The sequence below is a fragment of the Peromyscus leucopus genome, chromosome 2 (genome assembly GCF_004664715.2).
Source record: "Peromyscus leucopus breed LL Stock chromosome 2, UCI_PerLeu_2.1, whole genome shotgun sequence".
Lineage (NCBI taxonomy): Eukaryota > Metazoa > Chordata > Mammalia > Rodentia > Cricetidae > Peromyscus > Peromyscus leucopus.
The window spans coordinates 134,293,683-134,306,585 of NC_051064.1; the positions used below are offsets into that span (position 1 = coordinate 134,293,683).

At 51.4% G+C, this 12,903-nt stretch overlaps 2 protein-coding genes across 3 annotated transcripts; one reads left to right on the forward strand and one right to left on the reverse strand.

Annotated features, from left to right (window-relative positions):
- The first annotated feature begins 1,031 nt into the window (after positions 1 to 1,031).
- On the forward strand, positions 1,032 to 12,125 carry Kdf1 (keratinocyte differentiation factor 1). Of its 2 annotated transcripts, none has more exons than XM_028888198.2 (4): positions 1,032 to 1,180; positions 8,581 to 9,645; positions 10,303 to 10,377; positions 10,803 to 12,125. In XM_028888198.2, the coding sequence occupies exons 2-4, from the start codon at positions 8,613 to 8,615 to the stop codon at positions 10,883 to 10,885; spliced, it is 1,191 nt and encodes a 396-aa protein (XP_028744031.1). In that variant the 5' UTR covers positions 1,032 to 1,180; positions 8,581 to 8,612; the 3' UTR covers positions 10,886 to 12,125. The 2 variants fall into 2 exon arrangements, with proteins under 2 accessions (XP_028744031.1, XP_037058933.1); XM_037203038.1 differs by having other exon boundaries at positions 1,032 to 1,121.
- On the reverse strand, positions 1,146 to 2,667 carry LOC119087503 (translation initiation factor IF-2-like). The gene is given in 3 exon segments (XM_037203347.1): positions 1,146 to 1,281; positions 1,283 to 1,813; positions 2,656 to 2,667. Coding segments are annotated over 3 exon segments (660 nt in total). The 3' UTR covers positions 1,146 to 1,164.
- Positions 12,126 to 12,903: the final 778 nt, after the last annotated feature.

Genomic DNA, 12,903 nt, shown 5'->3' on the forward strand with positions numbered 1-12,903 from the left:
TCCTCTGATCTTCAGCATTTACCCCAATATCTGGCTCTGGGTTTTTATTATAAAACCATTTAGGATTCGTGCACATTTGCACACACTGATAAGAAGGTGAACTTACCAGCCAACCAGGAGCCACCTAACTCTATCCCACGGCAAAGAAAGAAAGCGCATGCCTGGAATCCCAGCACTCTAGGTGTGACAGCAGGAGGAGCAACTGTTTGGGCCAGCCTTGGCTACATACTGAGTTGGAGGTTAGCCTGGGATGCATGAGACAACGTCTCAGAAAACCTAAACAGTCTGTGGCCATAGGCTTGTGAACACACCTGGTCCAGTCTGATCTCGGAGCTAAGCAGGGTAGGGTGGGGCTGGAAAGGTGGCTGGGCCCGCTGAGAGCACTGACTGACTGCTCTTCCAAGTTCCAAGGACCCAAGTGCGGTTCTCAAGAACTCACATGACAGTTCATAACTGTAACTCCACTTCCAGGGGACCCCATGCCTTCTTCTGCGCCTTACCCCTGAATGCACCAGGCATGAAAGTGGTGCACAGTCGTACACACAGGCGAGAAACTTACACATATAAAAAAAATTAATGTAAAAAAGAAACCTAAATAAGTGAATATGTAGACAGGCAGATAGATCGACGACAGATCATTGCTTAGCTATTTAAACAGTGAAGACTGTTTGCTGAGTATCCGGTATGCGCCAGGCCCTGTACTAGGGAAATAAGACCAGACCTTACCCTCAAGGTCAGAGACTAAAAAGGGAGACAGAAGACCTGAAAGCAACAGCCTGCTGGGGACTATAATAAGGAGCAGAGAGAACTGTTCCCTAGAACAGAGCTAGGGACTCGGGGGTCAGGGACGACGTCCCAGGAGCCATACTCTTTGAGTAGGAGTTTTGAGGCCCGGGAGGCGCTCCATGGCCTCTCAGAGACTTCCAGGACACGGGACTGCAGAGCGGAGGGGACCTGAGCACGGCTGCCTGGCGGCCCCTCTCCGGGCCTCACTCTCCTGGCCTAGGCCTGGGCTGGGCGGGGCCTCGGCCAGGTGCGCGGCGGCGCTTCGCGGAGTCAGGAAGTGTGTCCCCAGCGGCGACCCGTGCCGCGCTCCCGCGAGACGCTCACCTGCGAGCCAGGTGAGTGCAGAGGGGGGCGGGGGAAGGGCTGACGGGAGGCGGCTCACCTGGCGGGGCAGGTAAGTCCGGAGCGGACCCGCGGGGGCGCGGAGCGGTGCAGCCCCGAGTGGGTGATCCCGGAGGCCGTGCCTGGACGGCAGCGGGGCGCGGGCCTGGCTCCGTCGGGATCCGACGCCCACTTCCGGGGTGCGCGGCCCGGGCCGGAGCGGCCCGAATGGGAGCCGGGCTGGGCGGGCCGGGAGGCCTGGGGGCTGGGGCCGGGCACCTCGGAGCCGCGGCAGGAACCGTAAGTGGAACGGCGTCGGGACTCGCAGGCAATGGCGCTGGCGGCCAGAGAGGCGGTGCGCGCCCCGACGGCAGTGCGCGCCCTGCCGCCCGGGCTCGGCGCCTGCAGAGGAGGGCGGCTGAGGCTGTGCCGGGGGTGGGGTGGGGGTGCGCCGTGCCCAGCGCCCGAGCTGAGCCCACCACGGCGGGGTGACCCGACGCTCGCTCGGGCAGAGGCTGGTGCAGCCGGCTTGTCCCGTGGACGCCGGGAGGAGGGCGGGTGGAGAGCCCCGGGAGTGCGTGACTGTTTGCAGGGACTTGGGGAAAGGCAACGGGAAGTCAGAGTCCCCTGGGGTCACTAGACCCTGGAGCATCCTTGCGGTGCTTTCGAATGCCCAGTCTTCCCAGCCAGTCTTCCCTGGCTCTCGCTAAACACCCAGCACCCCGTCCTCAGCGGAGCGCTGTAAGGACACTACTCTCTCCGCTTCTGGGAGATGAGGTTTTCAATTTTCATTTCACTTTGGTTAATTTTTTATGTATTCATTTTTAATTATGTTTAATTAATAAGTTACGTTATTTAGGTTTTTGGTTTTTGAAACAGGGTCTCATGTGGCCCAGGCTCCTAATCATAAGGTGAACTTCACTATTTAAAGATGAGGAAACTAGAACCAAGAGTCTTGTTCCAAGCCAAAGCCGAGGGGAGAATTGGTCACTTAAGTGACCAGTGTTACTGGATTGGCAGGAGGGGAGGAGCAGGGCCGTGGTAGGGAAAGGAATATGTAGCCTGGAATGAATTGGCTCTTTGAAGGGACACTGAGGCCAGACACTGTCCATACCACAAGTAGGGAGGCTGCCGGGTTGGTTGGTTTAGAGACAGGGTCTCTCTTGGTAGCCCAGGCTGATCTTGCTGAACTCAAGGGGATCTGCCTGCCTCAGCCTCTCTAGCACTGGGATGACCTGAGTGACCACCATCCCCGGCTTATGCTAGGCTTTGCTCCCTCCCTTTCTCTCCATTCTTCCCAGACTGGAGGTGTGGCTCAGAGCGAGGTGCCTGGGCTGAAGAGCCTAGCCCCCCCCCCCCAACAAATCCTGCCCTTCCCAGCTCGCTGTCTTGCTCTGTCCCCTCCCCTTTCTGAGCTTCAGATTCCTAGGCTGTGGAGTGAAGGTAAACTGTTCACATGGTAGTTGTAAGAACTACAACTTGGTTGTAAGAACTAATCGCTTTCACTGGAATGTAAGCTCCTGAGGCTAAGGAGTTCGTCTGTCTTACCACTGTGTCCATAGAGTTTAGGATGCACAGTAGATCCTCAGTATTTGTGAAATAACTCAACGAGTCCGTGCCCAGCCTCACATTGATCAAATCAGGACAGACATTTAGTTCTCTCCCTCTGGCTTGTGAAGAACATTTTGTTTTGTTGAGATGGGGTCTTGCTATCTAGTACATGTTGGCCTCAAAGTCATGGTCCTCCTGCCTCAGCCTTTATGGTACAAGGCTAACAGGTGTGTGCCCCACATTCAGGTGTGAAAAACTTTTTTAAAAGTCACTTATTACAATTTCAGCTTGTATTCCCGCCCATCCCCCCCCACCCCCCCTTTTTTTTTTAAGAGAGCAGCAGGGTAGGAGATGTTCCAAGCGGGAAATGCCTCCTTCAGTTTATAGACTCCCAAAGATGGGGTCTGACATAGGCACACACCATTGCCTAGGAGTGCTGCTGCCTCCTGCTCTGGGCTGCCTGGAGCCTAAGTCCTTTGTCTTTCCACCCAGTCAGTGCTCTTGGTCCCACCATAAAGTCACATAGGATGTGTCTGTGCCACGATAACACCTTCCCAAACTGACCCCATTCTAGGCATTGAGACAAAGTCCCTGGGGAATTAGGCTTATCCTAAACAGTGGGTGCAAGGCTGACCCCCGTGAAGAGACCTCAGCAGAAGGGGGATGGAAAGAGGCTCCCGTTTGGCTAGGGGTCCTCAAGATCCTTGGAGAAGAAGAGCTGAGTAGGCCCCAGAGAAGACTGTAAAGTTTCAGGAAGAGAACTCCTGTGTCCTCATCCAGCACAAGGAATATTCCTCGCCTCCCTGTGTGTCTCCACACAAACTCTCCAGGCATGTGCTGGTTGGCTGGTTTAAACCGTTGATCACACTGCAGATCTGTGTTCCTTTACCCCTAAGAGCTCTAGTCTGCTTCCTAAGCAAAGATACTAGGCTGTTCTGTTTCTCATAGAAATGTGTAGATCTGGGCTGTATAGATGGTTCAGCTGGCATACCTTTAATTCCAGCACTCAGGAGGTAGAGTCAGGCAGATCTCTTTAAGTTCAAAGCCAGCCTGGTCAACTTAGCAAGGACAGCTAGGGCTACATAGTGAGACCTGTCTCAAAATAAAGAATTAAAAAATATATAGTTAATTTATTAGTTAGTTAACGAGGCATAAATCCCAGCACTCAGGAGGTAGAGGCAAGTGGATCTGTAAGGCCAGCCTGGTCTACAGAGTGAGTTTGTTCCAGGATAGCCAGGCTACACAGAGAAACTCTGTCTTAAAAAAACAAAATAGGGGTTGGGGATTTAGCTCAGTGGTAGAGTGCTTGCCTAGCAAGCGCAAGGCCCTGGGTTTGGTCCTCAGCTCCAGAAAAAAATAATAATAAAAATAAATAAATAAATATATAATTAGATATATTACATATAAATATATGATGTTTTCTACTTTCACTAGTTATTCACATTACCCAGGTTTCTATTTTTCCTCCTGACCCCTGGCCCACACTGGATTTAGTTGACGTGTCTCTGACAGCTGGGCTGTCAACCCCTTCCTCAAGGTCACATCCCCGTTATGCGTTTGAGGCAGGAATACTTAACAATGTGTCCTTATCTTTGATGTCATTTCATTTCACTATTGGTGACATTGCTTTTGATCTTTTGGTTAAAGCGCTCCTGGGAGGTCTCTGCAGCCTTGTGGGGGTGGAAACTGTCCCTGGCTGCAGCATGTAGAAGAGACCAGGACAGGAGTGTTGGTGGCAGTGGTTTGGGGAGGGGGCACTGTTTTGCCCAAGGCATGCAATATTTGTCTGGTTTTGGTTTTTTGAGACCAAAAAACAATGATACTTGTTTCTCTGTGTGTCGTGGAACTTGCTCTATAGACCAGGCTGGCCTCAAACTCAGAGGTCTACCTGCCTCTGCCTCCAAGTGCTGGGACTAAAGTCGTGCGCCTCCGTGCCCAGTCCTAAGCGCACAATTTATAAGGACCAGAATGGGGACTAGAAGACAGAGATCCTGATGTCTACAGCTTTGTTCCTTTCATATTGCTAACTCTTAGGACTCCGTGGTGATTCAGTCGAATACAAAGATAAAGTGTCAGCATCTCAAAGAAGGCTAGGAGGCTGGAGAGATGGCTCAGTGATTAAGAGCACAGGTTGCTCTTCCGGAAGACCTGATTTCCATTCCTACCTAGCACCCACATGGTGGCTCAAAATACAGGCTAAGGACAGTCACTGCCCAGCAAAGCTTTAACTATGGTTAAGGCCTCCTGAGTATGGCACTACATCATCCCTCAGGGTGCCTTGCTGATTTACTCAATTCCACATGCTTCATCCTAGGAGGTTTTTGTTTTTGTTTGTTTGTTTGTTTGTTGTTTTGAGACCGAGTCTCACTATATAGCCTTGGCTGGACTAGGACCCTCTACATAGAACAGGTTGTCTTCAAACTCACAGAGTCCACTGGACTCTACCCCATGCTGGCATTAAAATTGGTGGCACACGCCTTTAATCCCACCAGGCAGAGGCAGGCAGATCTCTGTGAGTTCGAGGACAGCCAGGACTACACAGAGAAATCCTGTCTTGGAAAAAAAACAAAAACTGAGCACCATGCCTGGCTAGCTTTTTTTTTTTTTGGACAGGATCTCATGTACTGGGCTGACTAACCTGGAACTCACTTTGTAGTACAGGATGACCCAGAACTACTAGTCCTGCCTCCATCTCCCAAGTGCTAGGTTTTCAGACAGGTCTTATTGCACTCTGCTTGTCTCAGAAGCTTTTCTAGAAACTGAACCATCAAGTACAGCATGCATAGTTCATTCATCTTTGGTTTTGCCTTGCCTGACACATGGCCAGGCTCACTGTTCATCAGTAAAACAGTTGTAGTTCTGAGATAGCTAGCAAGTAAACTCAAAGAGGAATGAAGATCAGTATTTCAGTATTGCTTTTGTTTTGTTTTGTTTTGGTTTGGTTTTGTTTCAAGACAGAGTTTCTCTGTGTAGCCCTGGCTGTCCTGGAACTCACTTTGTAGACCAGGCTGGCCTCAAACTCCGAGATTCACCTGCATCTGCCTCCCAAGTGCTGGGATTAAAGGCGTGCGCCACCACTGCCCAGCCAGTATTACTATTTTAAGACAACAGTGTTTTCTTTTTTATTGACTTTATTTTATGTCTGTGTCTGCACTTGAAGGTGTCCATGTGTGGAAGTCAGAGGACAGCTTTTAAGAGTCGGTTCTCACGTTCTGCCTTATAGAAGCAGGAGTTCTCAGTTCTGCTGTGCTGTGCTATGCTGTGTACTCCAGGCTGGCTGGCCTGAGAACTTCAGACAGCTCTGTCTCGCTCTCTCCCCCATCTCCCCGTAAGAGTGCTGGGATTCCAGATGTTCATCACGTGTCCAGCTTTCCACATGGGTTCTTTTGTTGTCAGTACTCTCACCCAGTGAGCCACCTCCCTAGTCCATGAGGATTATGATTGTGGCAAGGAACCCAAACTGCCTGGTGTTCCCGGCAAGGTAGTACACTCCTCTAATCCCAGGACTTGAGAAGGGAGGTGGGAGGGCCAGGGGTTTAAGAGCCGCTTTGGCTGCCGAGTAAATGTGAGGCCAGACTGGCTACATGAGACCCTCTTGTTTTAACAAAACCAGTCCTTCCCTCACCAAAAAGAAAAAGAGAAACATACTTGATGGTAAACGTTTCTAGGGGGCAGATGTGAATACGATGAGAGGCCTGTTCATGCCCGTGTCTGGAATGAAGGGCACAAAGGAAGGATAGCAGTGATGATTGTGGCCAGGCAGACAGAAAATGTCTGTTGATGATGGCAGGAAAGTGGTCCCTGGAGAGCCTTCCTTCTTTGTGTAAAGTCTACATCAAAATTGCCATTTTAATCTTCTACATGCCATTTTTTAACATACCATCCTGTGGCATTAAATACATCCATACTTTCCAGAGCTATGACGCCTTCCCCGCTGAAATTCTGTACCCATTCAACATAGCTCTCCCATGCTCCTCTGCTTCATCCCTTGGCATCCACCACACCATTTTTCTACGTCTGTTAAATCGGTAGTTGTAGATATTTCATATTAGCTAGACAATAGAGTATTTGTTCTTTTTTGTGTAGCTTATTTCATTTAGAATGTCTTCAAAATTCATCCATGTCAAAGCACAAAAGAATTTCATTCTTTTTAAGCTCTAAATGCTAGCCCAAAAATGCTTCATTTTTATGAGTCTATTCATCCATTGATATACTTTTTAATCTTTTGTTTGTTTGTTTTTTGTTTTGGTTTTTCGAGACAGGTTTCTTTGTGTAGCTTTGTGCCTTTCCTGGAACTCACTCTGTAGCCCAGGCTGGCCTCGAACTCACAGAGAACTTTTTAATTTTTTAACCTTTGTTTTTATTTGATGTGCATGTTTTCCCTGCATATATATCTGCACACCATGTGCATGCAGCACTTGTGGCAGCCAGAAGAGGATGTCAGATCCCCTTGGACTGCACTTATATAAGGATGTTAGTGGCCCTGTGGATGCTGGGAATCAAATCTGGGTCCTATGGAAGGGCGGCCAGTGCTTTCAGTGGCTGGGCCATTTCTCCAGCCTCCCACTGATGAACTTTTGGGTTGTTCTCACTTTATGGTTAATTTAAATAATGCTCCTGTGAACATTGACATACAAATGCCTGTTTAAAGTTGCTATTTTCAGTTCTTTTGAGTATATACCAAGGAGTGAATTTGCCAGGTCATATAGTAATTTTGGGATGTTTTTTTTTGGGGGGGGGTTAAAATATTTTTTTTTTTAAGATTTATTTGTTATTTTTGTTTTGAGACTGGGCCTCACTGTGTAGCCCTGGCTGTCCTGGAACTCACTATGGAGACCAAGCTGGCCTCAAACTCACAGATATCCTCCTGCCTCTGTACACCACTATTCCCAGCAGAGATTTTATTTATTCTTATGTATATGAGTGTTTGTCTGGATATACATCTACACACCTCATATGTGTAGTGCCTACAGAGGTCAGAAGAGGGCATGGGATCCCCAGGACTGGAGTTAAAGAAGGTTGTGAGTCACCATGTGGGTGCTGGGATTTGAACCCCAAGGCTCAGGAAGAGCAGCCAGTTCTCTTAACCATGAGCCATCTCTCCAGCCCCCATATACACACAACTTTTAAAAATAAGGACTGGAAAGATGGCTAGGTGGTTAAGATCACAGGTTGTTTTTACCGAGGACCCAGATTCGATTCCCAGCACCTACAACATGGCTCACAACCCTCCATAACTCCAGTTCCAAGAGCTCCTACAACCCTCTTCAGACCTTGGCACCAGACACATGTGGTACACACACATAAAACACATTTTAGAGTTTTTAATACTTATTTGTATTTGTGTGTGGAGTGGAGAGAGGCCCCCACTGTGAGTGCTGTGAGGGCAGAAGACGTGAGGTGTCAGCCTAGAGCTAAGTTCCAGGTGGTTAGGAACTATGGAGCAGTAGCATTCTTAACTGCTGAGCCATCCACCCAGCCCGTTTGTGTTTTGTTTGCTGTACTGGGGATGAACTTAGGGCCTCCTTCATGTTATGTAGGCCACCCATGCTACATTCCCTTCCTGCGTGTTTAAGTTGTGAAGAACTGGTCTCTTTCCCACAATGCCTATATCATTTCATATCCCCACTAGCCAAGTGCCAATGACCCCATTTCTCTGCACCCCACTGACACTTGTAATTGTCTGTGTTTTGTTTTCAACAATAGCCATTCATTGAGAAGTTCAGGAGATTTTTAAAGCCTAAGGTAGACCACAAAGAGAACTTTTTCTTTGGGGCAAGAAGAGCTCAACGTTTGCAAGGGTTTTCGGGATGCTCGTCCGTCCTCATCACAGGCTTCCCAGAAGTCTAAAGCTCTTCAGGTCAGCCCAGGAACCTGTCCCTGACCTCTGCTTCTGACCTCCTCCTGGCTTCTCCCCTGCAGGTGCCTGGCTGCAGCAAGCCATGCTCTGAGCCATGCCCAGACCGGGACAGCCTCGCCCATCGTCTGGGCCTCCTCGCTTGGGTCCCTGGGAGAGGCCAACAGAGCTATGCCTGGAAACCAATGATGAGCGCTCCCAGCCCCCACCAGGCCGCCGCACCCGCAGGGCGGACCCCAAGGACCCTGGCCACCACGGGCCAGAGAGTATCACCTTCATTTCAGGCTCTGCAGAACCGGCCACTGAGCCCCCAACCTGCTGCCTCCTCTGGCGCCCCTGGGGGTGGGACTGGTGCAGGGCTGCCTTCTGCTTCCGCCGCTGCAGGGATTGCCTGCAGCGCTGTGGGGCTTGTGTGCGGGGCTGCAGCCCCTGCTTATCTGCTGCGGATCCCACGGAGGGGTCTGCCGAAGTCACTTGGGTCAAGGAGAATGGCGTGCCACCCAGCCCGGACTGTGCACCTCCCAGCCGCCGGGATGGCCAGCGGCTCAAGTCCAGCATGGGCAGCAGCTTCAGCTACCCTGACGTTAAGCTCAAGGGCATTCCGGTCTACCCCTACCGCCATGCCACCTCCCCGGTCCCTGATGCGGACTCCTGCTGCAAGGAGCCCCTGCCTGAGCCTCTTCCCACACGGCACAGCCTGCCAAGCACCCTCCCCAGCAGCCCCCGCGGCTCCGAGGAGTATTACTCCTTCCACGAGTCGGACCTGGACCTGCCCGAGATGGGCAGTGGCTCCATGTCGAGCCGGGAGATCGACGTGCTTATTTTCAAGAAGCTGACAGAGCTGTTCAGTGTACACCAGATTGACGAGCTGGCCAAGTGCACGTCGGACACTGTGTTCCTGGAGAAGACCAGCAAGATCTCAGACCTGATCAGCAGCATCACGCAGGATTACCACCTGGACGAGCAAGATGCCGAGGGCCGCCTGGTGCGCGGCATCATCCGTATCAGTACCCGCAAAAGCCGCTCCCGCCCACAGACCTCGGAGGGGCGCTCAGCCCGCTCGACTGCCCCTGCCGCTGCCCCCGACAGTGGCCATGAGACCATGGTGGGCTCTGGCCTCAGCCAGGATGGTAAGTGGGCCCAAGTAGGAAAGCTCTGGCTATAGGAGGGCTGGGGTGGGTTCTTTGTGGGGTTTACCCTTGGCCAGCCGACACATCTCTAAACTCTTGGGCACAGGGAAGCTGAAAACTATGGGGAGCATGCAGACTCCGAGAGCTTTGGCCAGTGACCCCAGCATCCACCCACCCACGCATCGCGTCTGTCGTGTTGACCACTGCACTGTCCCCAGCATTTGTTTGTTTGTTGTTGCGTCTGTCAGGCTCCTTCTTCCCCTATTACTTCTTGGCAAAGCAGCTCCCAAGCCTGGCCTAAATAAGGGCCTAATGCTCAAGAATTTGGACCTGTGCATTAAGCAAGAAAGGCTAATGATGGGAGTTCACGCTTGTATTCCCAGAACTCTAGAGGCTCAAGAAAAAGGTCTGCCAAACATTCTAGGCCAGCCTGGGCTACAGTGACCTTGTTTCGAAAAACAAAAACCCAAGAATTTGAGCCACTGACCTGGCCTAGCCGAAGTCCCACCTGCCCACCACACACACACACACACACACACAACTTTTAAGCTTATTTCTCTAGCCTGTGTATAGTAAGCACCCTTCTTCACTGAGCTGCAGTAGGAACTGAGCTTTATAAAATATAATGACCACTGCTTATTCATATTTCCTCCCTAGAACTGACAGTGCAGATCTCCCAGGAGACAACAGCAGATGCCATCGCCAGGAAGCTGAGGCCATATGGAACCCCAGGTGTGGTCCTGACCTGAGCAGAGGGTGGGAAACTATACCAGGGGCCCTTCAGATGACCTTCCAGCTTCCTTTGGGGTGGGTGAGGATGGGATCAGAAATGGAAAAAAGCCTGAGCAACCACACACCCACTGCAACCTTGGAGCTGGCTTGAAGCGAGGTTCCCGAATAGAACTCTTAGTGATCAGGGAGTGAGGTGGACAGAAGGCCGTCCTGCCTGCAGCTACGAAGCTCCCTTGATTTCTCCTGCCATCCTCCGGGCCTTCACCAGACAGCTGCTGGGTTTGAGCATCGGGAGTGGTCTGCCCAGGCTGTGATGGCTGCCCAGGCTCAGGCCTGCTCTGTTCCACCCAGCAGGTTTCTCCCTGGCTGTGGGCCCTGGCTGAGCTCCTTCCCCTCTCTGAGCCTCTGCTTCCTCCTCCAACTAGGGTACCCAGCCAGCCAAGACTCGTCCTTCCAGGGCACGGACACAGACTCTTCAGGGGCACCCCTGCTGCAGGTCTACTGCTAACCCCCAGTGGCCCGGCACTCACGGCCCCTCTTGGAAGAAGGGTAGCCAGCGGAGTGGAAGAACCAGGACCCCTTTGTGTGGAGGCCAGACCCTGAGCCTAGCAGTGACCTCTGGCTTCTGCTTCTGCTGAATGATTTAGACCATGTACATTTCACAGGGCCATGGTGCCCCTTGTCCTCTGCCTCTTCAGCTGAACTGACTGCTGCCTGGGCCTGTTTCTTCCTGTGGCCTGAAAGCACAGCCTTGGGAAGTAGCTTCCCAGTTCCATTCCCATGTCACCCCCAAGCAATTATGGAAACTATGTAGGTAGTAGCATGGCCTCTATATGTGATTCTCTGGGCAGCGCCCACTTGTTACGTTGCTGAGCAGTTTGGATCGGATCTTGGATGTTCTGTATTGTTAACATGACCATTGTTGCAAGTATATATACACCTGCCTGTCGTCAGAGTTACATGGTCTTCCTGTTCAGCATTGTGGAGTAGGACAAGGTGGAGCCAGGCAGACTGTGGCTTCCCTTCCAAAAGATAAAGAACCACCTATGGTGACTTTGTCTGGACTGCCAGTCCCCCAGTCTTAAGTACCTATCACTTGTCAGTGACCCCTCACCTCTCCCTGGTGCTGAGACAGCACTCTGGTTCTCACCTTCTCTTGCTCTCTTGCTAGCACCTGGCACCAAACCTGGGGCCTGAGCTCACAGAGGCAAAAGCAGACTCCCCTTTTATGGGCACCTCGGCTAGCTCCATCCAGGGCCTTAGCTGCTCTTACAGGGGCTGGATCTTGGTAGACCACAGCTACTTGAGAGGGTGAGGCAGAAGGTTCCCAGTACAGGGCCCACTGGGTTAGTGGGCTTGAAGTTAGCCAGGGCAGTTCTTCAACCCATTACCACAAACAAAGAAGGCCCAGCTTACGTTTCAGCTAGCCCAGTGACCACAGGCTAGCCCAGTGACCACAGGCTAGCAAAGGGGGCTATTCTTTCTCAGCTTCTTCCTTTATAGACCTTGTTTATTGTATGTTCAGGCACCCTTTGAAAAGGGGTTAACTATCATTTATCTGGTTTCCTAAGGGACAGATGGCCCCCTGGGGCTGTGACCACAGGACCAGGTGGAGCTATAGCAATCCAACTGGCCCTTGGGAGCTGTTGTTATCCAGATCTAGGCATGAAAAGAATGACCAGGTAGGGGTGTGGCTTGGTGTTGCCTTGCATGTGTGGGGTCCTGGCTTTGACCCTTGCACTGTAAGGGGGAAAAATGTGTTCACCTGTGATCTCACCTAGGAAACTGCCAAGAGGATTACTGAGTTCAAGACTAATCAGGGATACATACCAAGACTCCTCAAAAAGGGGTAAAGAGGTACAGCACCCACACGGCAGCTCACAGTCATCCCTAACTCCAGTTCCAGGCACTCTGATGCCCTCTGCTGACTGCTGTGGGCACCAGGCACACACATGGTCCATATACATAAATACAGGAAAACACTCGCTCACTTAAATCTATAACTTTTTAAAGGAAAAGATTACAGGACAGGGAAACCAGAGTAAGCGTTAACAGTCCTAAACGCCAGCTGCGGCCCAGAAACCAATTTCCCAACAGCTCTGTGAAGTACTATTTACATTCCCAGGAAAAGTTTATCAAAACAGCTTGGTGCTCACTTTAACCTGCATGGCCCTGCATGCAGCGGCCCTACCCTCTGGTGGGAGCAGAGGCTCCAAGGGCCAGGTGTGAGCACAAGTACCTCCTCGGCCTTTCTGCATAGGACAGGTCAAAGACAAACAGTGGGCTCCACTGGACTGTCCCCGCCTTCCCAGCTCCCTTCCCTATGCACTGTCACCCGGCTTCGCAGACAGTCCAGTCTGAATACTTCCTTCTGGACTCGGCTCCTGGTACTCAGGACAGCTGCTGTTAGATCTTGTTGGCTCACGGGTCCCTTTGGGAGTCCGTAGCCAGAAAGACTCCCCTTTGCTCAGAACCACATGTGGCAGGTGAGGTGACTCAGAGTGGAAAAGCACTCACAGATCTGGC